The following is a 25,341-nucleotide window of genomic DNA, read 5'->3' as shown; positions in this document are numbered from 1 at the left end:
GCAGCAAGGACATCTGAAACATTGGTAAACTTCTACCAGACTACACTGCGCAACAACCCAGGAGACAGCCATCTTCAGACTCACCACAATGAAAAGCTCAGGTCCTACAAAGCAAAATACTGTTATTCAACAATGTAGTCATCCTAAACATGGTCAGTTCTGTCCTTCGTAGTTCATTGTCTCATAATAATGAGAGTTCTATCCAGTCATCATATCAGAAACATTTTATCTTTGTCTTTATTTTCAAAATTGTACACCAGTTAAGACTCATCTTAAAACTGGTGTAGATCTCCATACACTGAGGAAGTGAATACAGCATCAGGCATCACAAAATCAGGCATTCATGAAGAAAACAGAGAAAAGCATTGAACCTTCATGCAACTGATAATAAATAAATCAACTTAAGAAAATACCAGAAAATGACTTGTGGAATTGTATTACAGTGTGCATACTAAGTTATGTACTCGCAACTTTGTAAATGAAAATAAAGATAATAAAAGTATAGTGAGAAAAGTAAAAGTTTTGCTTCACAACAACTGGTGTTAACTGATAATATAAATGGGGCAGAAGCCAAAATTTAAGCCAAGGATTCATGTATTGTAACTGTATTACATGATGTACAGTTTCCTTAGAAATGAGACCATAAGTAATATATAGAACTGTGTCATCTGCTTTCAACATATTCTCAAATATTATTGACTTCTGTTGTTTTCCAGTACAAACATTGCACAAATTTCCAAACTGAAGCCCATCCTGCCACCAAATTAAAACACAACATTTATGGGTTACTGCCGCTGACCACACTGATCATGAAGTATTAAATTGGTGATGATTAAATCCAAGACCGTAGCCAGAATTTCATTTGGGTGAGAATGTAACAGGCTATGATGCAAGAACCATGGACAGTTTTCACTCTTTTTCTAATCTACTATTTTAAAATCTTATGGAATTATTCCTATTTCCAGTTCTAAAAACTATTATTTATCATAAGTTAATATGATTCTTCGTAATATTTACAGGTTATGTCAAAATTTTAATCACTGTTCTCATGGCAAGTAGGTCTCTTCACAGATTGACATGCTATGAAATGTATAACTGCTTGTTAAATAATGTACTAGAATTAACCACTGGTATTAGTTTTCTAAATATCAAGACATATTGCTCTATGGATGTAGTCAGTGGCACTGGCTAAGGTCTTGCATCAAACCAATCAGCAGAAAGCATAAAATTACATTGAACATACATAACAATCAGCTGGGTAAATAGTATAACAAAACAGGTTCTTGAACAAGCAAAATGGTTACACTCATTGGGTGTTTCAGATAATGGAAATGTTAATATCTTAGTGAATTTTATATTTTGTTAAGTGTTTCAGGTTCCAATATATTCGATCCGTAAAATATCTAAAAGGTGAATGCGTCAGTATATTATCGGTGGCATAAAGAATCAACAAATACAAATTGTATTAATTTATTTTCAGTGTGCCTGTTGATGGCAAAGTCTAGCATATGGACATATCTTGAATGTATGAATCATATAACATATCCATCTTACCAGAAATTGCATATGAACTAGTCAGGTTTATATTCAGCTTGAATTTGGGCATAGAAAAAATTAGAATGGATCTAGTATATAGATTTCAAACTCATACCTGTAGAAACCCCATCTATATATGATGGCTCCACTAACTCAGCGTTATCCACTTACCTTGATATTTTCCAATTCATTCTCAGTAACTTGCAGTTGCTGAAGTAATTCTGGTACTGACACTCGAGTAGGGGCTCGGTGGGCAAACTCTAAAACCTGTCAATCATATAGTAATAACATTTATCCTCTTCATATTGTCAGTACAGCAAAATACTTAAAGGTGATAAAATTATCGCATATAGGAACTGGACCTTTTTTTGCATTATATATATTAATTAATATTGGATGAGACAGGACAAGATTTTTTAGCCAGTAAATCCTGAGAAACTACACTTTTTTTCAGTTTCAATATTTCAGATATTTTATCCTATACACAGAGACTAAACACTGCAGTTGAATGAGAAGCGCTCCTGCTTTGTATTCTGGAAGTCTTGGATTTTAGCCGTGGCCTGTAGATCGACTATTCTGACAGGTTTTTCATAATTTTTCCTCCAGCCAAATGCAGGAATATAACCTCAAATTAACATTTTCCTTTCACATCACTTCCAATTTATAATTTAGCACCATCATACTATTTGACATTGCATAACATATGCAGTTTACAAAATTTTGGTTGGAAACATTCTTTGGAAGAAGACATTCAAAAAAGCAAGAGGAGATGGAACATAAAGAGGAAAGTTGCGTAGTTGTGAGGTGGATGGAACTAGATGGGACTCAAGTCCATTAGTGACATTTTGGTTTCTACTGTCAGATTGATAGTTTTATTATCTCTTCCTTTGATACATTACTTTATTTAAAACAGGCTGCTTCCTTTTCCTTCATATACATGGGCTTGTGATCTCACCTGATCAGCATGCTCAAACTTGGCTGCTTCTTGTCCCTTCATGTACATCTTCAGGTACATTGACTTGTGTCTATCTTCCTGTTCCTCTATACTCCTCCTCAGAGATTCATTGTTCTTGTCTAGCTCCCGGATCCTGTCCTGTCCCCTGTCGTAATCTGTTCGCAGCTCACAGTACCTGCATAAACACAAGAATACTGTCACTCATGTGATGTTTCTAGTTTTCATTTACTAAGAAAAAATTTGCACTTTTCCCCTGCTGTTCACATATTTAAATCAAGAACAGAACATATAGCACAAATAAGTGAAACCAGAATAGCATAACAAATTTAAGGAGGAAAATGTAAGAACAAGGGAACCAATGAGTAGCTGAGTATTGTTTGTGCTCTGGAAGTACCCTACACCAATTCTAGAAATCAGTCTTTTCATAAATAACATTCAGTGCTTCCTATAACCTGTGCCAAATTCCTTATTGTGACAACTTTGTCATGTTGACTAACCTGTTGTTGACATCGCTGAGTCTCTGCAACAGGTTTTCGACCTTGTCATTGTGTCGCTCCTTCATCACCTGGCATTCATTCACATGGTTTCTTTGCATCTCCTCTAGCCTCTTCTCATACATGGTAACAATGCGAGTCCTCTCTCCTTCTCTGTCTTCAGCAGTGGGCCCATCTTTATGGGCTACTGTGGACTGGGCGAGGCATGTTGAGTGCAGAAGTTGGCCTAGATGTGTTAGAGAGTCCTTAGAGTGGACCTGCAATGTTTCAAGTTTGTCATGAATGTTTGAACTGGAGATTGATAAATATAATGGTCAAGAGTTCTAAAAGATCTGCATAGTTCATTTTTAGACAAGCTTGCATCTAGGGACATGTCATAAGGCAATATTACTGTACATAAAAAACTCAACAAATCTTGTCTAAAACTTAAGTAGATCAAACTGTTTTGTCAAATAATAAACAGCACTATTTAAGATTATTATTGGACTATTAAAGTTAACGTCACTGCAAATTGATGACTATTTTTATTTTTGAGTTTGCATACCCATTTTGAATATTATGATTGTTTTCAAAGAGGATTCTAAAAGTTTAATGAGAGTGAATGTGTTTAAAGTTTTCTTTCTAAATTTCTAGCAAGGAAAATTATTCTTTTCCGGTTTTTTAAGGTACAAACTACAAAGCCATTTAGAAAATGATATATACTTTTGCAAGACAGAAGGACATTTATAGTTAGGAATATGAATAAATGCATGTTATGAAATGAAGTATGCGCATAGTACAAAGCAGAATTAGTTATGTACTGAAAGACAAACCAAAGAACAAGTTCACTTACTGAGAATGATGTCATATCTTCAAAGTGGCCAGAGTCAGCTAGAGATGGTGGTAGATCAGAAGTTGCGTTAATGTTCTCTAATAATGTTAATGATGAGGTCTCAAGAGCTTCATGGTCACTTGCCACATCTTTAGAGTCCTGTGTGGCATCACCACTCAACTGCTCTTGCAGTGACGCCTCCTTCCCGTCTGTCTCATCGTGGCTCTGAACGGTAACAGTGTTGTCTGTGGAATCTGTTCTTATCTGGGATACAACCAGTGGTGCTTTATATAACCTTAGTTCCGCAACCTCTTTGGTTAACCGCATAATGTCTTGATCCTTCAACTCCATGTCTCTATGTGCTTGGGTTAGCAGAGCCTATTGGTAAAATGTGAATTTAAGCTAGACATCAAACGCTGCACATTCATAGAAAACAGCAAATAATATAAATTAATATTTCAGTTACTTTAAAAATTCCCTAAATGAAATCACTGTATTATCTTTGCTGATTTAAATTCCTCATAAAAGTATGGCTTTAAGGATGCTGCAGGACTTGTCCAAAGTGGTACAGAAAAGGATGATTCTTTTTAAGAAACTTGGACAAATCTTATCAATTTATTAATCAGTATCTGATTACATGGAGTGGCTCTGATATTGTATGGAGAAACATACGCTTTCTTTCTAAAAAATTATGTAGAAATTAAATCATAAGATTCTTGCTTCTCTATAATAAATTCAGTTAACTGCCTCATACAGTTTGGATCAAAAAAATATCATCATTCCATCACACCCATTTCAGTGTTTTATTAATAAATTATGTTAAATTTTTAATCTGAGCCCCGAAGTAATTCTTATTTGTTACCTTAAGCTTGTGTATCTGTCTGTTGGCCCTCTGTGTAGGGGTGAGGTACTCTTCTGTACCATCCATGTGTGGTGAGCAGTGGACCACATACTTCATACGCCTGCCAGAAAATGTTGTACCATTGCGAGCGAAGTACGCATGGTCACAGGACATTGCACTGCAGACACTTCCAAAACTCTTAAGCGAATTCATGTCATCATCCATTTCTAATGCTTCCTCTGGTGATGGAGTTGGAGTGTGAGGGTATGAGTTGAGGGCGGAGCTTGGGGTTTCCAGTAGACGACTGCTGCTTACAGACTGTCAGGCAACACAAAACCAAGACAGACCTTAATATGAGGAACACCATAAGTATAAATTTACACTGACTGGAAAAAAAGTTTCTCTAACTACGTTTATGCTCACTCCACAGGCTTCTTGAATGAAGTTATATACTACAAATATATTGTATTTATGTGTAGTTTATTTGAAGATGCTGTCGTTAGCTCAGATCGTGTAGTGTCAGATTATGGGATGATTATTTATGAACAATGAATTTGAAGGGATGTGGATAGGAATACGTGGTAGTAGCCTTTCAGGTACTACCCTGACATTTGTGTGGAGGGACTGAAGAACCTGTCAGGATAGCCAGTTCAGAGGCCGAGATTCGAACCTGGGACATCAAGAATATGAAGCAGGAGTGTTAGCTGGTTGCAGGCAGTCGGTGTGGTGGGCTGGCAAACCTAGAGGCACTCATGTTGCACTCACTTGGCTGCGATTATGCTCCCGGCTGCTGGACCAGGCTTTGACGCAAGACTTCCCGCCTTCGGTTATGGGCGCCGGGATTGACCGAGGACTGGGCCTCTCACCACGCAAGCGTAGTGACGCCGAGCGCCGGAACACCCTGGGATTAGGGACTGGGATTCGACTCTCATCCTCGTTAGTTTTATGTCTGGAAGCGACGTTCTCTCCGATGACGCCGCCGTCCATAATGTCTGTAACATGGATTGGAACAAATATACAAGATGTTGGCACTGTTCGGCATGCACCGTATGGCGTCGAACAGGCAAACTTATCGCAAAACTGATGTTTCTTTGATGTGCTCTTCAGACGACCTAGGCATGAGAGGATAACATTAAAATGAATCTTACGGAAACAGTGAAGGGGCCTAAATTTTATTCGTCTGGCTCAGGACGCGGACCAATGGAAGGTTCTTGTGAACACAGTAATTACCTTTCAGGTTTCATAAAATGAGAGTAATGTTTTACAACCTGAATGCACTTTCAGCTTCTCAAGAAGGACTCTACTCCGTGGTGTAGACAGAGGCAGTTTGTTCCTCCTAAACACTGATGTCTGTCCACACAGCGTTTATACCCAGAAGACCAACATCGACATGTTCACCGCCGTGAGAACCTCAAATCTAATCGAGATATATTTATTTGCATTTACTTTTCAGATGATAAAAATAATATTTTATTATAATACAAACCTCTTCAGGTTTACCGATTAATTAGGCAGGTCTACTTCATTTTTCGACTCACAAAACTGCCAGAATTATTTCAGAAACAGAACACAATGGACATTTAGAGGAACTTCGTTAATGCGAGCTACCTAGCTTTCGGCTGGTACTGTCTTTTAGAAGTAAGAACCGTGCAGCTTAAAACCTTAAATCAAAGCATTCCCAGTTATCTGAATTGTTTGTGCATTGTGACATCACTTTCAAAAGAAACTCTGTAATAACCACACCGCGAAAAAGTTTAGTTCTCTAACTACCATTTCTTATTACGTCAATATCAATTTACAGAGAACTGATAACGACACATCACGTGTCTGATAACAGTAAAATAGAACTAAAAAGTTATGGTTATACTGGTTTTGAACGCATTTCAAGCTTAACTTGTTTCTGGGGTTATTTTAACGAAGCTGCATCAACTTCTGAATTATGTAACCTCGGATGAAAAATTGTAATGTGTCTGCGGTTTATTTCAAGGTTTGTCCCTTCCTTACTCGGTTGCTGTAAGACACTGTATTATTTCCAACGATTATGCAGCATCAAATGAAAAATAATATCAATAAAACCTTCTCGGGCAACCAACCGCGTCAAATGGTTACCGTAGTAAACCGACGTTTCGGGAACCAACTCTGTCCCTATCGTCAGGGTTCTGATGTGACAGAGTTGGTTCCCGAAACGTCAGTTTACTATGGTAACCAGTTGACGCGGTTGGTTGCCCGAGAAGGTTTTATTGATTGCACTCGCCGCGAAAGCCTCAAATTCGAAAAAAATATATGTTGATTTTGAATAATAAGCGATGAAGTAGAAAAAGTAGTTAAGCCCTGTATCGATCTCATTATGATATGCAGCTTTCATTTGAACAATTTTTATGTAGGCCCTGGTGAATATTTAAACTGAAACGAAATTTCTGGCTTTGCGGTGTAATTAGCTTCGCAACAAAATATCTGTATTAAATTAATACTAAGACCAGTGACATATGCAGGATAACAGCAAATATTTAAAAAAATATAAGTTCACCATTGGAGTAAGCTTTTGCTTTCATGTTAAACGCTAAAATATTTTTAAAAATAAATTATGAACATCCGAACAAAAAAAGGTGAAGTGTCTTAAATAACCTCCGTTGTAGCCTACACACATTGATAAAATTTATTGTAATTAACAGTTGATGTTTTAAAACAAATCAATAACTATGCTCTCTCTTACTCCCTCCCCTTCGTCTATCCCTGACCACCCCTATTTCCACTCTCCTCTCGCGCAGGAAGGAAGCCACCCTAAAGTAGAAGTACAGTAGAAGTACAGGCCTGCTCTGTGTTTGCCTCTCGAATTGTGGGTTCCCAATGTCATTCACGTGATGGGGTTAGTGGACAGCGGAATACTGAGTTCATGTCTTGGTCGATCTAATGGGCAAAGCTGGGGTAAGTTTTCCTTTGCTTTATTCCACTACGATTTAATATAGTTTGTGTCTTAACACATTATCAGCACAAATCAACCAACAATAAATTGATACATTAATTCTATCCTCTTTTAAATACAAAAATTAACAAATGGTTCGGCGATGGGTAGACTAAATTCGTAAGACTAGCTTATCCTCAAAACAGACGATTCTCGTTAGAAGATTCGTGAAGAACAAACTAGTACGTTGCTTCCTTACAACTGAGGTTTCTCAAATGCATAGCTTGTATATAACATCTTGCATCAAATGGGAGCTGTCTGTAAATCAGGTTGGGCCAACCCAAATGATCTTTCGGGCCACTTTGGAAATGCATCATAACTCCGCGGGCCACATATAAAATTATATATCCCCATATTAGATTTAGATACACTATAGACATTTTTTTGGAGTGAAAAATTGAAACATAATGAGTTATTATTATTGTGTTTACTATTATTCTTACATGTAAACATAGATAATATAATAATAATAATACTAAGCGTACATTGTAAAGAAATATATAGCACTAAAAATTAAATATAAATATATTTTGTAAAAGTGTGATGAATCTCGCGGGCCGGAAAAATGTTCAAGGCGGGCCACATGCGGCCCGCGGGCCGCGGGTTGGCCACCCCTGCTGTAAATGATAATTAAGACATGAAATGAAGGCGACGTGGCTTTATTTAAAGTATCGGTAGTTTCCCAGCATTTGCCTGTAGAGACTGAATAAAATCAGAAGAGCCTCATTTGATAATGTAATCGGATCTTCACGACTACGAAACGAGTGATAAACATACAACCTCAAGGTTCACTTTTAATTACCTCGACAAGGAAGACTGAGTAATAATAACTGTTGTCAGTGCAGGGCTTGTGATATATAAATAAGATAAATGAAGTAGGAAAATAATTTTTAATGGTTTTCGTTTCTTGAAAGTAAAACGTTGGTTCTGTTTCAACGAACTCTCCCTAAAACTAATCTTGAGACACTGAGGAAATCGTCGAACATACTCGGCCACTGAGATTCAAAGCGGGTGAATACGTACCCGATATGTTCTGTTGCGAAACATTCCTAAAATAATTAAAAAAAAATTAACAAAATGATTCAGAAGGGAAACGAGGCTGTGCATCGAAGGCAAACAGCAGGGTCTCGGTCTGTGACCTCTTCGATTGGGGGGGGAGGACTTGCAGATAGTTCTGTTGGAAGTACGTGCCATCGTCGTAGATACTCACAGACCGACCTCGTTCTACTGTTTTGAATTCTCCAAGTTTATTTTAAAAATAGAAGTCGTGTTGTAATTAAAGTGAACACGTCAAATAATGTGCGTTGTTTAATCATACAAACGCACTAACCATAATTTGATTTCACGCATTACCATGCGTCCAACAAACCAATTGGCATTTTCTGTTATTTAACTTCTGTAAAACTTCCGATAAAATTTAACAAGGAATGTTCTTTCCTCTCTTTAACCTCTCTGTATCTATTTCACAGAACATCAGTAGTGCTAGGCAGGTTATCTCAGCAATTAAATTTCTTATTGTTTAACGACGCTGTAGCTCAGATTATATAGTGACAAATAAAATAATGATAAATGGATAATGAAGGGGAAAGAATGTCGAAGGAAGCTGTCGTTGCCTATAATTTTTGTTACCCATATCAAAAGTACTGCTTAACGCTGCCCAATGGTAGCAGCACTTATAAAATATGATAAGTCATCTATCGTCATTCAAACTTGATTTTATATAACACAGATTTATTCTGTTTTCTCATTTGAATGCATGTGTCGTAATTATTTATTATTTAGTGTTCTGTCTGACGACAGGTCGATTTGAACAGGATCCTTCCATCCTTTTCTCGGACTGGGACCTGTTCATATACGTTCTTAGCAGATGATCCAGAAGTGGTTTGCCATTGCCTTCTTCTGTGTGTGAATGGAGTAATTGTTGGGATGCCACGGAGAAACCGGGGAAGCCCCCGGAGGAAAACTCCGTGTTGCCTAGACCACGGCCTTGCCCAACACAAGTTATAAATTCGGGCACCACCTGGAATCGAACCCGAGACCCCAGGATTACAAGGCCAGCGTTCTAAACGGTAGACCACCTCATCTTATTATTATTTAGTGTTCTGTCTGACGACAGGTCCATATGAACAGGATCATTCCATCCTTTTCTCGGACTGGGACCTGTTCATATACGTTCTTGGCAGATGATCCAGAAGTGGTTTGCCATTGCCTTCTTCTGTGTGTGAATGGAGTAATTGTTGGGATGCCACGGAGGAAAACTCCGTGTTGCCTAGACCACGGCCTTGCCCAACACAAGTTATAAATTCGGGCACCGCCGGGAATCTTACGATTCAGTATGACATTATCAATATGTGATTGAGATAAAATTCAGTTTCTGAAGACAGATGCAGCGCAAAAGACAACGCGTTAATTGTATAAAAATGACAGGAAAAATCAACTAAACATTACCATAAGCCGTAATGAAATCGTTTCAAGTGGCTAACTGAGGCTAAAGCTTTCAAGGTTTCTTGTGGCACTGAGGCGTGGAAACACACAATACCTTATTTTGCATTACAACCCAGTGACTTGGAATAGCGATAAGCCGTTCAATTAACATTGTGGAGGCACCCACTTCGAAACCCGGTTAGAGAACGGTTACTTTTCTTTGTCATTCTCCCCAGCCCCCAGCCCCCCCAAAGAAACCTTCAAAATGACCCAAACTACTACTCCATCTCTCTTAAGATGAAGTTCTTTGTCATCCCAGCATATTTTATTCGACGCCACAAAAGCCCACTGTTTCATCCTACGTAGTAAAATTGTAGTATAAAAACATTTAAACGTCGAACGGAGTTTTAAATTACACAGAGAGATATGATTTTAACACACGTGGAATTTGTTTTAAAAAATAATTTTGTTTTACTGCCATAAGAATTCGTCATTTCTTGAAGGCCTGTCATAAATAGCAACAAAATGATAAACTCATAACAGACGTGGGTTGGATTGATTAAATTATTTAATCACTACTGAATGACAATGAATAGATGGCGTCGGATCAAATTATAATATCACGAATTGCGTGAAGGTAAAGATTTGGACAGATATTTCAAGATAATATTCCAATAAAGTCGATAAAGCAATCAACTTATTTATTTTATATTAAAAATTCGCCGAGACCTGCAATAAATACTACTAAACTGAAAATTAAAAGGACTGGGGAAACTGAGGAAAACCACGAACTCTACAGTCAGAATGGTCGATAACCTAGCCGAAATTCGAGCCGGGTATCTCTCGAAAACAATTGTAAATTAAACTTCGTTTCTATTTACCTATTCTTTTCAATGCTTCGCTGTTCACGAAAATGCCTTCTCGAGAAACTTCCAAGGTTGCGTACGTGATCGCCTTTATGTTGTTCTGTCCAATTTAAAACGATTTCGGATAAGTTTCCGTGAGATAACAGCAGCTATGGATTTACGATGATGTTCATTCATTACAGATTTTTAAAACATATATAAACGTGACTTGTAAAATGTTTCCGGTTCTTTGGGAAAACGCCGATATGGATGAACAGAATTTTATTAAACTTGGCATTCGTAATCCGTACTGAGATCTCTCGAATGCTTGTCAAGAAGGGTAGCTTGCTGTAACCCCCTCAACAGATGAATACGTACGTGTCACGGTCATCCTGTAGCCATAGCAACGGGTTCTTACGACAACCACAAACAAATCAGTCGGCATTCCAGATTCGTAATGACATCACAAAATTTAATTTAGGTTAGATTTAAATATAGTTTACAAGTTTCGAATTTGATCTTCTAGAATCTAGAAGATCAAATTCTAGAATCTAGTTGACATATCGTGCAAAAACATGTTTAATAATGTAAAGGAAATAAATCTTAAGCTTATACCCTTAACAGTATCTTGTATATTAATCAGGCTACTGAATAACTTTAATCTCGTACTAATGAACGTTACCCTGGTAATTATAACTTTCTACGAAGAAATCCACGTTGTGCAATGCAGAGCCAGACACAGAGATATCTGTGTCTGAATCTCAAATATGCGCAACTACACGAAAACTCGAGAGCACTAACCGAATTATTACAGCTAAAGAAATGCTTATAATAACTCCTACATTGTCTCGTATGTGTCAGCTAATTCTAATTTCGCCACTTCAGCAACTTCTATGGAAACCTTTATAAAGACATACAAAGTTTCATGTCACAACGATCGACTCGAAGTTCAACTTCTTATAAAATGTATCTGTTATGTTTAACTGCTCTAACGTCCAGAAACAAGGCATTTTATCTTCACGGTGTGTTTTGAGTTTCGGAGGAACATAATGTATCCATCTCCCGGGCAGAATCCCAGAGTCACAACCCAGAACGTCTTCAGTATCCTGGACAGATTTTCGGTTCCTGTAGATGAGGCAAAATCCAGAAATATTCTATTGTTCCGCCATTAAAAATGCCACAATATCCTGACACAAGACATCTAGGACACTGGAATGAGCTCGACATGTTGGAATGTCTTCAGCTGACAGGAGGATGTAATTTTATACGCCGGATGTACACAGGGCAGAATTCTAATCTGCAATCGATCCTCAACTTACCCTTCCGCTCACAGTTAACAATTCAGGGCTTGTGTTAATCAGTCGGGTACACGCGTGTCATTTGTTTCGTTTCTTTAGATATTTAATGACGCTGTATCAACTGTTGAATTTCATGTAGCACAGACTGTAGAAAAGTGTAACTGAGGGGTGATTTGGGGGAAGGAGTAATAACCCAAACCCCTCGAAGCCAAAGTACAGGTAACCCTCGATTTAAGCCGGGGATGCGTTCCTGGACGAATCGGCGTAAATTGAAACTCTTTTTATAATGTAAATCAATGGGAAGTCAATGACATGCGTTCCCGGCGGCCAAACATTGACGAGTAATATAATGGCATTACATTTAAAGTTCTGTAATAACGTAAATAAAATAAAGGGAATTTAAAAATATATTTTATATACTTACAATCTTCGTTGGTCCCTGCGATTCTTTCATGTGATTGATGTGTACAGTCATCTCTGCTGTTACGCGATAGTTGCATTCATGTAAGACGCCGACCTATCGAAAATCGCGTAGTGAAAATAATCCCGGTACCTCCGCAGAGATTAAATTAGTCCTTTGAAAGTTTAAATCGCCAAAAATGAAATTGCATAAGAGCAAACTCGCATATGCAAAAGTTTGCATTTCACAAACAGCTTTTACCGATTCATCAATCTCATTGGAACAAATTTGCGTTAACGAAAAATACGTAATTGCAGAGATGACTATTTAAATTTTTATTCAAAATCAGCAATGTAAGAATTATGATTTAGTATAAGAATCAATACGAGAAATATTGTAAAACGTTATAAATAATAGTAAATTTTATTTCACTTTTTGACTTGCTAGTTTCAAAATCGGCGCAAATCGAGGGTTACCTGTATCCTGTTTTAGCAGCGCCAGACCTCATTAATTTTGTAGTTCTCTCACAAGATTTAACTTTCCGCACTCGATTCTACCCTCGGGCAATTAGTTATTTTATAGCTGCTCTAGAAGATGGAAATAATCGCGATCACCAAATTTAAATTCTTCGACTGTGTCCACCGCCTGTGTTTTTAGCGATCCTGATATGATTTGCAGTTCCTTTCTTGCATTCCAGCTTCGTTTCCTTTCAAAAAGAACATGATTTATGAAACACCGTACAACGGTTTAACGTCGACGGGACCAAGCAAGGTTTGTGTTTCTGAAAAATACACAATATTCAAAGAGTTTTGTTTTCATTTTGGATGGGAATTCGCCTATTACGAATTTTCAAGGAGCGGTTCGGTGTAGCGACTCACTTAATCACTGCTTCGTAACTCCAATACTTAAAACAGTGTCGTCAAATAGTTCGGTGCGGGCAATCTCTTACCTGTAACCGTCAGCTGCCGTATCACTGTGAACCAGACCACTTTCTGCAGCAGAGTGAACCAGCCATCGAGCTGATCGATGTGGCTGTCTCACATTGCCGGGGAAGCTGCTGGTCGTAAATGTGAGGAGAAAACGAATCCCACTCTCGTTTCCTACAGCTAGTGACCATGGCAACATATCTTATCGCACGTTTTCATTTTATCGGACTATCTAACGAATAGATTTTACACATCGTAAAAATAGCTGCACCTAGCCTCACTCTTTTTCATTTGCTATTTCGTTTTAAAGAAAGCTCAGAAATGTCCAAATCAAATTTGTGTACGCATATTTGGCGTTTTGTACACAAATCTTGACACCTTTTATTTAAAGTCTTTGGTCCCACGAAGCAAACAAATGAAATATCAAAAATATCAATTTGATTAGTCTATAAACCTTAGCACCTTAAAATAGGTCACGACCCCATAGCGTTCCAAATCATCCTGCCAATCGTCGCGGTGTAACGAAACCAACTAAAAAAAGCCTGATAAAATAAGCTAGTTTGGTATTACTCACGTCCCATAACGAATGTAAGAAGACAGCGATTCTAGGTTTTTCGTTTCGAATCTATTTATCCGTAAACAAAGACAAATGCCGCTGACCTGCTATTTAAAATCCTCGAAAAAGAGCCCGGGCAGACATCAGACCGAGTGCTCGCTTGCCTGCCCGGGTGTCCGGTTTCGAGTTGCTGACACAGACTACGAATAACGCAAATCCTACGGCCTTACTCCTTCCAGGGTTCTCTCAAACCTCCCTTGCGTTTCCAAACACTTAAAATTCCAAACAATTGTCAGTCTTAAAGTGCATGTATTTTTGCTAAACTACAAGTGTAATTGACCGGATATTTCGCTTAGATGTGACCCAAATCGGCTGTCACTAGATGTTCAATTTCCTGACGGGATGTCGCCCACTAGCAATTCCTAGAGAAGGTCAAGGCTGATTAATACCACGACCCCAGAGCGTGAGACGTCCGATTTAATTAACACGTCACGTGTTGCGACCAGATCGCGACAGGTCTAAAGTACATAAATGTTATCATGTCTGTAGGATTTGAGATTTTCACGGCAGCGATTACGAAGATGGCGCCTTGTAGTATGGTGGACGTTTCGAAACGTTTCAGATGCCATTACTGCCTCTATGGAGGACATCTGAAAAGCCAGGAAAACTTCTACTGGACCACATGTCGCTACAACCCTGTAGACGACTATATTCATTATTATGTCTCCTGAACCGGATAAATCCAGTTCACATCCTCGCATCCTATTTCTTAAAAACCATATTAATATTATATTTTAACCTACGCCCAGGTCTCTTCCCTTCAGGTTGTCAGACCAACGCTTTAAATGCATTTCTCACAAATTCAAATACGACTAGCAACGACGTCCTAAATTTATTCTTCTAATTTAATTATAAACTTTAAACGGTCAATAAAGTTTGTGAAAGGGAAACGTAAAACCAATGCGACTATCACGAACCACAATCGCCCAGAAAAGTGGTTGCAAATTATTAGGTGGCACTGCCCTATTTTTTGGGAGACACTTCCACGGATACTGAGAGAACATTCCATTGTGGCTTATGTCCGAAACACGTATTTGTTACACCGTCTGAGAGAAACAGGAGAAAATTAATTTGTTAAATTGCGAGATGCCGCAACTTCTAATTCATGGGAAAGTAGAGGAGAGAGAGTTGTGTGATGTTATCTCACAGTTCCGCGGTCCGTTCCGGTTATGACCGTCCGTCATCTGCTACCGGATTCTTTCATGTAACTACGCGCTAACTTTTTTTTGCATGTGCTTTTTCCGAAAGCGACTTCGCCCCCCCCCTCCCCTCCCCTCAAACTAACGTTCTCTAAACTGTGGTGCGTGAGTTTAAGTTCATGCGATTTGAGATATCTCCTGAACCAAACAAACTTTCAGTTCATACACCAAAGTTAAAAGAACATTAAGTTCAAGGTTCGGTTTCGTTTATTATTAACAAATTTTACAAGTCCTTGTACTAATATGATCCCGGTAAACTGTTGTGTCCTAGGTCATTCCTACACTAATTGCATTGTTGCTTCTTAGGCCATACTTGCACTGATGCCCCACAATTTCTTCCACCAAGAACGAAGATTGGTTTCGCCTTAAAGTTCCATTCTTACGACAATGAGAATTGACTGTTGTGTCCCAGTACGTATTACATGATTTACGAACGAACGCATTTGGGCTCGTTCAGTTAGTTAACCAATAAAGTTAGTAATAATATAAAATATAATTTAACATAAATTTGACTGTTGTTCGAATTATCGGTTAGGTGTTGGCCTGTTCACCGAGCTAATGAGAAATATTCAGCTGTTCCATAATTTGGGAACCAGCGTTTTGTGGTCATCGCAAAACAATGGACCGTACCTAGAGCGGTGTTCGTTATTTAGTAAAAGTACAATTTAATAGTAATAAAAAAATAAGCACGCACATATGCCTGTCCTCAGAAAATTGAAGCGAAATTTATTAATTATTGTTTTTTCTTGTTCGTACTTTTTCACAGTCATTTCACTGTCCAGTCACCAGAACATGTTTCGGTCCATTGTAGCAATCATCAGCAGAAACGCCTTACAGTTAACGGACTCGAGGTCTAATTACCTTTACGGAAATCAACAAACGCATAACAACGTTACAGAAACTGACACGCGTTAGTGACGTAAACCCACGAGAAATGACGATATAATGTTCACTTGCCATTCCTTACACTTCAGATCTTAACGGTGATGAAATAAACCTCTATGGATAACCTTTCTAAATCTCAACTTACCAGTAAACGCATTTTAGAGAGGGTTGTTCGACAAATTGTTTTAGGATAACCCCTTTTTAGGTGACACTTATTGTGTCGTTATATAATAAATTAAAAACAGCTTTTAGACTCCATGAAGCACAGAAATTGAGCCGCTGGTAGTAACTCAGTTGGTCGAGAAATTTTCCACGACTGGACTCTACACATACACACTAGTTAAGATCCGCCAAGATCGGCCATACCTGCCTTTTCTGTTACTATCGATAATTTTACTTAAAACACATTTAAATATCGTACTTAAGTAACTACAGTTACCGGTTCAGACTAATGACAGTGGGAGAGACGAGCTAATGCCAGTATTTTCAAACAATATTTTGTAAACCATATGATGTTGCAGAGAGCCCCTATCGTATCGAACTATTGTGGACAAAAAAGTACCGGGTTCTTTCGTTATAATTTTCAACAATGACTAGTTTGCTAATAAGCTATCTGTTATCAGTAACGCTGAAACAATATGACGTTACATACGCTTACTATTTCATATTTCACACTAAATTGAAAATTTCTTCAATCTCACTGAAATTACACAATCGATATGCGCAATTAAAATACGAAAAAAATTCTTTCCGAATTTACTGACAGTCGTTTTCCACAAAGAAAACGAAATATATTCTTGTAACAAATGACAAATATAAAACTGTTAGACCTACTCCAATCCTGGGCCTGTCAGAAACACGCATTACGTACATAAAGCTTCATATAAAAACGGTAGTTATAACATACAGTTCACATATTTCGGTCACTTTGAATCACAGATTCAACAGCACGATCATGACAACTCAGTGTATACCACAAGTAGTACAGACATGCTCTTAATAAAAAATATAATTGATAAGAAAACTTACGATTCTTGGTTTTCGAAGCAAATTAACACTTAATCCCTAGCAGACGCTACGTAACTGGTTTCGTCATTTGATAGCGTGGCCTCCTTAGTTTCATGCGCACGCATCGGTCAATACCGCATTTTTACTTCGTCAAGAGTCGCGCTGTGTTCAAATAGTTCAATTCACACTGTTTAACAGATACAAAATATATATATATATAGCCAGATTAAATAATAAGCCACTTCCAATTTGTACGAATTTCAATGAATATGAACATTTGTAATATATTTCAAGAATCGATTTTAGTGTTATTCTTTCAATACTGATAGTTTCTCTCGGTTTGTTGGTATTATCTGTGGTCCACAGGTATATAACCACACTTCTACTCCATCTGTTGTTACTTCCAATAACTTCAATGAGTTAATGATTAATGTGATTATGAACGTTAATATCAAAAATGCCTGAATGAGTGAATTTGAAGAAATTATAATGATTGTTTCTGATAGAAATTAAATCTTATGCATTCACCTTTCATCCTGTCTCTGAAGTTATCAGAAATCTTGATTCTGATAGCACCTTTGTCCTAAATTTGACAAACATTAACTGGAGACCACATAGTACCGAATTTAGTCAAACTCCACTAAGCAGTTTTCACTGATGAAATATGCATAACCTAATTACGTATTAATTTCATGCTCTTTGTTTGACTAGTGTCTAGCAACACAGACATTCATATACATATATAGCCATCATACTGACATTCCCTTGAGAGGAGACTGAAAATTACTAATTGAAATTAACACAATTACTTTACCTTATACACATGTATCACATACACATCAAATTGACTTACAGTGAAGAAAACACAAAGGTTAAAGGTAATAAAGGCAAAGTATAAATCATCATTTGAGTATGACCACAAATCCATCCCTTTTGATAAGACAACTATCGAGTATAATTACATTAATTTTCATTGCACACATAGTGGAAGGCATCATGAAGTGTGCCCAGTGGAATGTATAAGAAGCCTCGCTTAAACACATACTAGTCTGCATTGGATGCACACATAAATGGAACTTGTAATGCAACATAAAAACTGTCTGAAAAGGGGTGAAATTGTGTATTGTGGATTTGGTTTCACTATCTGTTGGCTAAAGAACAATATAAAAATTACAGTTTGTAAATTCAATTATATTTAATTTCACGTGTAATTATGGATGAAAAATATCATGGAAACTATGTCAAATACAGAGTATCTTCAAAAATTTATATGGAAGCATATTTCAGTTAAAGTTTATTCTTTATTTTTACTGTGATAACCAAGAGAAGGGTGCTTAGGTATAAAATTGTATCACTGATATAAATTATCTTTCCATACCAGGTAACTATTTTGACACATTATAAAGAAAATGCTAAATATACAAAAAAGCAGAAACCAGATAAATAAAATACCAAAGTATTTTTATAAACATGAGAATGTTAACATAAAATTGTAAAAACTTTGTAGTACAGTAAGGACCCTAAGACACGTAACAGGAAGAGTCAAATATTTGTTGCTAGATGACATATAAATGTACAATAACTGAAAAATTCAATGTGCTTTCTTTTGACTTCAGTCGAGATTTTACTGCAATGAATCAGATTTGTTAACTCTGACAAAGCCAAAGAACCCCCCCCCCCCCCCCAAAGCAGTATAAATGCAGTTTCTGAGAGCAGTGGTTTTAAATAAACACTGACCACAAGAACACAGCAGCCATATGAAAGAACTGCGAACAGTTTTATTTAATATAAGAATCACAGAAAATAAAACAGTTTGAACAATCTGGAAAGATGGATATTCTCATATCCCACAAATCTCTGCATACAGACCTACAGGAACCAGAGTCACAGGACATCCATGGATATGATGGAGACAGAAATTTAAAACTTTTATATCTATAAATATATAAATAATTATATTTATAGCCAGATCAGGATTTGAAGCTTCATCCATACACTGTTTATTTCTTGATTTGCTTAATTATGAATAATGTATTAGGAAGAACATATAAGAAGGAAGTGGCAGCAAGAAAAATGTCAGTACAGCCAATGATTCAACCCTAGGATGCCTTTGATTATGAAGCAAAGTCCTGATGACAACATGGTATTAGTTTAATCTATAAAAATGTCTTTCAGTGTCTGTGTTTGGGCCTTTATTCTGATCCTTACTTTATCTGATGTTAAATCTGAAATCTCCTCAGTATTTCTCATAAACCACATTTCCAAGAATACAAGTCAGGTATCTCCTTAACACTACACAAAATTCTGTCACCAATTCAAACTAGCCTGATATAAAATTAAAATTATTGGAAATTATAATACTGGCAAAACATAAGCCTTTGATATGTGTTCCCTGCAGTGAATTATGAGTTGTGGATTTTAAATACAATATCAGGCAAACATTAAATTTCACTGGAGCTGACAAGAACACAACACAGCTATACAGGCTCACAACAACATACATCACAGTAAAAATGTTTGTTTCTCAACATAATTTAACAAGGTTGTGCAATAAAAAGACATACATTGTCACAACATCCAGTCATCAATAAACAAGCTATAATATACAGTGCTTGAAATGATAATTAACTTGTCACTGAGGCGAATTAAAAATACAATAGCTCTTTTACCTCCACAATCTTCAGCTGAAAGCAGTAAATAAAATACTAACAGATAAATAAATAAAATACTAACAGATAAATAAATGATAAGACACTGAAAGTTTTGTCTAATTGTACTGTTAGGGCACCTTTCTACCCCCTCACTCAAATTTACTACAATTCAGGTGCCTTACACTCCCACCTAGTCCTGCATTTATACATTAGTTACATGTATATATTTTCATCCACATAATCTTTACCTGTGTTTCATGACATAAGACTTGTGATATATAGGTGCAAAGATTTAGTGTCAAGAAACAGTTCTGAATCATTTCAAGCACTGCAGGTGTCCAGAGACTAGCAAACATTAAGTGGAACATTTCACCAAATTTGACATTACAATACTATACTGCTTCAAAGAGTGTTTACAAAATTTGTAGAATTAAAATGTGTATCAAAATGCCATATAACCATATCCAAATCTTAAATACCTTATTAACACTTGTGCCTTCTTTTAGAGCAAAGAGGCATTTTACTTATAATAGTTCTAACATTACATAAATTTCATAACTTTATTTACAATATAAATTATGTTTGTAATAGAATATTGCTAACTAAACTATTACAACTGCACTGTATCACTAAAGAATACTTAAACATCACAGACACAGTCAATGCAACTGCCTCAAACCCCCACTATGTGCGTCAAGATGGGCAGGCTGCCTATATATCACATTAATGTCAAATGGAATGCTCTTATGTGTATAAATTTCTAGTCTGTTCACACAAATCGTGTGGAAGAAAATTGTTTTAAAAAATTTCTGTTCACCTTGTGATGTACAACGTACTTGTATCGCAAGCATTTCTCAACTGTGTAGACTAGCACTGATCCATTTGGCAATGATAACTAAATCCCTAAATCTTTTTCCATCTATGTTTTCCCCTGCAATAAGCATTAAAAATACTGGTCCCTTAAAGAACTTCTTAAGAGGATTATACTGCACATAACATCATCAGATTTTTTTCATCTTTTACAAATGGCCCTGAGCAATCATTAAAAAAAACATGTAACAACACACGCTACAACAACATATTAGTCCTCACATCTGAAGTCTTAAATGTCAAAAGACGACAAAGAAAAATAAGCAGGGCTCAAACTTTCTGCTCTAATGTATATGAAAAAGCAAACTGCAAATACACATTTCAGTGAAAAGGAAAATTCTGCATGGGTTTTGGATTCTACAGTAAAATATTCACATAGAACATATCACACAGAATAAAATATTAACAGTCAATAAAAAATATGCAGCATAATTAACCCAGTATTATGCAAGTAATTTTAATTGAAACATAATACTGCAACATTCCATATAATTTTATACAACACCACACTGAATGTTTTCTTTCCAAAGCATAAGAAAGAAAACAGCTTCATTAATATAAAATAATTTCATTAAAAATTCACATATGTAGAATGTCAAGAGTATTTTGAGGGAATGGTCTACACTTTGAACTGAAATGTTGAGCCCTGCTATTAGTGTCAAAAGTTATATAAAAACAATGAACATTTTATATAAAAAACAAGGTTCACAAGTCATAATCAAAATGCATTTCATCACTAAGACAAACCCAATCCATTCTCCTGAAGATAACCATTCTTCTCCTCAACCGGTTTATCTCTGAAATTATTACCAGTAGCCAATTTTTCAGTTTTCCTGTGAAGAAAAGATCCCATGAAATTGGCATTCATATTACAAAAGCAAATGACACAAAACTGTAATAATTTAATAGGCGTTCAAATATTATCAAACTATTGGAAGCTCCTGAAATTTGTGTGACAAATACTTGTCTTTTATTTTATTTTTACAAGAACGGTTTGGGAAAAATACTGCAAGATAACAGGGCAAACAATCCAGAATTTTATTTGGAATTTGGCATTTTCTCAATGGTACACCACGTGAGAAAAGATTATGAGCAAACAGTTTGTTAAGGTGAAAAGAGTTTGAAGTTATTAGAGTAGTAGCAACCCAGGGACACTGGTTGAAAACGAAGAGGAGAAGTTTCCCCAGAATACTTTTCCAAGCAACTTGTTCAAGCACGCTACTCCAGAATATGGATAAAAAAACAAAGTTTCTTTAACAGTAATACAAGATAAAGTTTCTTCAAAAGCCACATGTAAATGCCATATTTTGAAAGTTTATTCGTATACATATTAAAACTAAGACTGAAGATGTCTGATCACTCTTACCAGTATTAATTTACTCCAGAGTTATTTAATGATGTCATACAAACTAAAGGCTGTGCAGCATGATTCTGTAATATGAAATCCAAAGGATTAAGGAGGTCTATTTGAAGGTACTATCCTAGCATATGCTTGAAATGACCAACAAAAATAATGCAAGGCCCCAGTTAGTCTATGCCCCAACCAAGATAATAAAACTGTTACCTTTCGGGTGATGGGCAGCAAACATCATTAAACGAGATACCACACATTTTGTCAACAGAAGGTAGCTCCAGCATTTCGTTGGCCCATAAGAGTGGATTATAACTTGGGGCCTCACCACCAAGCTCAGCTGGCAGGATGTCCTTTGCAATGTAATCATGCAAAGTGCTCAGATTGTTCCCATGAAGGAATATCTGATGACAAAACAAATGGAAGTCTCACAACATGACTACATTACATCAATGCTATTTGGCATGTGAAAACTTATGATGATGATGATGTTTCATAGAAAAGTACAGGTGTTATATCATGTCTAGTACAACCCTAAAGTGCAGAATACTTCAGAAGAAATTTGTTACGTAATATGCTTTTTCATGCACTTGGTATACCTTATCTTTGGTCTTCTCCTTCAGGAATGGCCGGATGACAGTGAGGGCTGCCTCCACATACCACGGCTGACTGATGAAATGAATCCCTTTAAACCGTGCAGGGAAACAATCCTGAAGACCCTCTATCATCAGTTTCAGGACACGTGGGTTCAGGCTGGAGGACTGTCTGAATGAAAACTCACTCCAATCCACCACCACAACAAAGCCATTCACCTGATTACGTGGCTTTTCAATTAGTCGCTCCAAAGTAAGCAACAGAGCGCGATAAATTACTTCAAGGGAGTATGCACAATGGTCCCAATTGGCTGTGAAAATCACCAGAACACAGCGCCCCTTCCTATGAATGACATGAGAAAGATATCTTGAAATATGCTAATATTTTAAAATAAATGGAGCTGTAATGTTTCATCAAAACTTACTCTAAAATGCCAAACATTTCATGTAGCTTATTCCAACTTAAGGGATCAAGGTCTGCATTAGGGAAAGCATACACATGTTTAACCAATTTTAATGTTTTAACCCTACCGATCCCTTTCTGGCAACACTCCAGGGAAACCATCATGTAGAGCTTGTTGTATCCCTATGTCCTGTGGAACAAAATTCTCAAACAGCTGTCTGTTCCTCTGCCGGTATGAATAGTAATTAGCCATCAATTCAAAACTTTCACGAACATTATTCTTCCTGGCATTAAGGAACCGCAAAATGAAGTTGTCATCATTTTTCTGAAATTCTGAAACAATTTCAACAAACTGTATCAGATCTATGTTGAATTCCCACGGGAACCTTATAGTATGAATTGATTTGAAGGGCATTTAATTATTCAATTATGCTGTATCAACTGCAAACGATATGCACATTTCAATGAGAAGAAAGGATGATTATAAATGACAAACTGGGAAGTGAAATGTGATGAGACCTAAATTAAGAGAGTAGCTAAAACATTCACCTGAGTGTACTGACAAAATATATTAAAAATCTTATACATGAAATTTGGCACCAATATTATTTGAACAGGCGAGTCTGTGAGATACTGTGATCCATATGTAAAGCTTATGATCTTCACTGTATAATTTCCCCCTGCAGTAATATGTTCAAAGATACAAAAATTACTGTTTCAGCTCAAATACTTTCATCTGTTATTACTTAATTCTATAAACATGTAGGAAAATGTTCAAGTCAAATCAGAACAGAAACTGGTAACAGATTTAGAAGAAGTAACTAACATTTACTTTTATTACTACTGATAATAACTAAAACAAAATTTTATGTATGATAAGAAGGAAATATATTCCAATCTGTATTAATATCATTCTGCAAAATATGAATATACCAGCCCAAGTACGACTGGAACTGCACTTCTCATCATTCTTAACTTGCAATATGAAAACTCACCTATTTCTGGTCTAGTAGGGATTAAGTTTTGAACTGCCTGGATGGTAAGTGATTTGTCTTGAATGCCATTTAATGATTCAGCCTTAGTGGGAGATGCATCAGACATGCCAATATGCCGACAGCTCCATTCAAATTCACAGTACTCTGCCATCATGAAGTCAATAATAGTATCACCTGGACAAACACATCAAATGGTCTAGTTCTTTTACTCCCAAACTTTAACTACATGTTTAAAAACATATAGTAAACTGAAATTCAAGTTAAACAACTGCAAAACAGTGGCATGTATATGACTATAAATCTGAGTTTTATTTACATCCTATAAGATTTGATAATGCAAATTTTGTACATTTTCCACTGCCTGAATTATATTTAAAGCATTTTGGGAGTTGGTCCTAACCCAATCATCTATCTGAATGTCATTACAATGACACTATATCATTTACATTTTCAGTATTGATGACAGCAGTTGGGTATGAACCTCAAACTTTGTCAATTTTTATTTTGTGAGATAATCAGAATATTACCAGGTCCTGTATTTGAAAGGTGTCAGATAAAAATCCAGTTTCATACAAACTTTCATGCAACAGAGTTCAAATAAAATAAAATAAAAATCCTTACTAGATTATATAATTTAGTTACCATATAAACTGATGTACAGGAAGTGTTATCAGTATGCAAATAGAAATGATTCACACTTGACATTACCTGGGCTACAAACAAGCATGGATTTTATAAGCATACTTTTATTAAGCTCAACAAACAGTTTCAAAGAAACAAGTAAATGAAGTGTATCAGTTCATAACAAAAAGATTAAATAAAGTGTATTTTCTACTTGGATGTTTATTAACATTGTATCAACTATTAATTTTTTGCAGTACTCGCCAAAAATTGCAAAACATTTTTCGAAAGGGATTGAAAAGGAAGTAGTCCTGTTATTTTGTAACACTGCAGAAATATTTTGTTTTGTTGTATATTCGTCAACCCTATAAGGACGAAATAAATACACGGATTTTATATACTGAATAGCCTTGAATTCGAAAGATTACAAACAATATGCACCTAATACTTGTAATGTCACTGAAGGGTAAAGATAAAACATTCACTGTTTGCAAAGAACTCTTTCCGTTACCATACGGAACAAGGTACAATATATGGAAACACGAGAGGAAATTCCGTTGCAGAATTTCTTACATATTCAGATGTTTGCAAGCGAAACGATCAAAATGGAAATAACACCACTTCTTATACTTACAAACAAAATTGTATTTATGTAAA

General features: G+C 36.4%; 2 protein-coding genes and 1 long non-coding RNA gene across 7 annotated transcripts in view; 1 reads left to right on the top strand and 2 right to left on the bottom strand.

Moving 5' to 3' along the window:
- The window catches only part of qtc (GRIP domain-containing protein quick-to-court), a 23,181-nt gene extending 5,859 nt beyond the window's left edge, over nt 1-17,322 (bottom strand). Inside the window, exons 1-7 of one of the 4 annotated variants that reach the window (XM_022077079.2) lie at nt 17,222-17,322; nt 5,403-5,629; nt 4,659-4,955; nt 3,818-4,174; nt 2,989-3,242; nt 2,492-2,666; nt 1,708-1,803 (exon numbers count right to left, since the gene is read on the bottom strand). In XM_022077079.2, the coding sequence (XP_021932771.2) occupies nt 1,708-1,803; nt 2,492-2,666; nt 2,989-3,242; nt 3,818-4,174; nt 4,659-4,955; nt 5,403-5,624 (1,401 nt within the window). In that variant the 5' untranslated portion in view covers nt 5,625-5,629; nt 17,222-17,322. Of the gene's footprint in view, nt 1-1,707; nt 1,804-2,491; nt 2,667-2,988; nt 3,243-3,817; nt 4,175-4,658; nt 4,956-5,402; nt 5,630-6,123; nt 6,246-13,515; nt 13,626-16,001; nt 16,113-17,221 lie in introns of those variants that run through there. The other 3 variants (XM_087359091.1, XM_022077080.2, XM_022077081.2) reach the window with 3 other exon arrangements.
- LOC147872109 (uncharacterized) lies at nt 9,413-24,237 on the top strand. The gene is made up of 2 exons (XR_015537973.1): nt 9,413-9,668; nt 22,696-24,237. It is a non-coding gene; the product is annotated as an uncharacterized LOC147872109 (long non-coding RNA).
- On the bottom strand, nt 18,482-25,264 carry LOC110836186 (clavesin-2). Of its 2 annotated transcripts, none has more exons than XM_022077089.2 (6): nt 25,126-25,264; nt 24,064-24,237; nt 23,197-23,401; nt 22,672-23,008; nt 22,286-22,476; nt 18,482-21,554 (listed from the first exon to the last, which is right to left on the bottom strand). In XM_022077089.2, exons 1-6 carry the CDS (start codon nt 25,163-25,165, stop codon nt 21,458-21,460), a joined length of 1,044 nt encoding a protein of 347 aa, XP_021932781.1. In that variant the 5' UTR covers nt 25,166-25,264; the 3' UTR covers nt 18,482-21,457. The 2 variants fall into 2 exon arrangements, with proteins under 2 accessions (XP_021932781.1, XP_021932782.1); XM_022077090.2 differs by lacking the exon at nt 25,126-25,264 and adding an exon at nt 24,772-25,091.
- Nucleotides 25,265-25,341: the final 77 nt, after the last annotated feature.

Source organism: Zootermopsis nevadensis, unplaced genomic scaffold, assembly GCF_977971745.1.
Source record: "Zootermopsis nevadensis isolate Lab colony 2312 unplaced genomic scaffold, Znev_1.0 Znev_ptg000030l, whole genome shotgun sequence".
In the NCBI taxonomy this organism is placed as follows: Eukaryota; Metazoa; Arthropoda; class Insecta; order Blattodea; family Termopsidae; genus Zootermopsis; species Zootermopsis nevadensis.
Note: the sequence above shows the minus strand (reverse complement) of the source record. Positions and strands in the feature narration are given on the sequence as shown.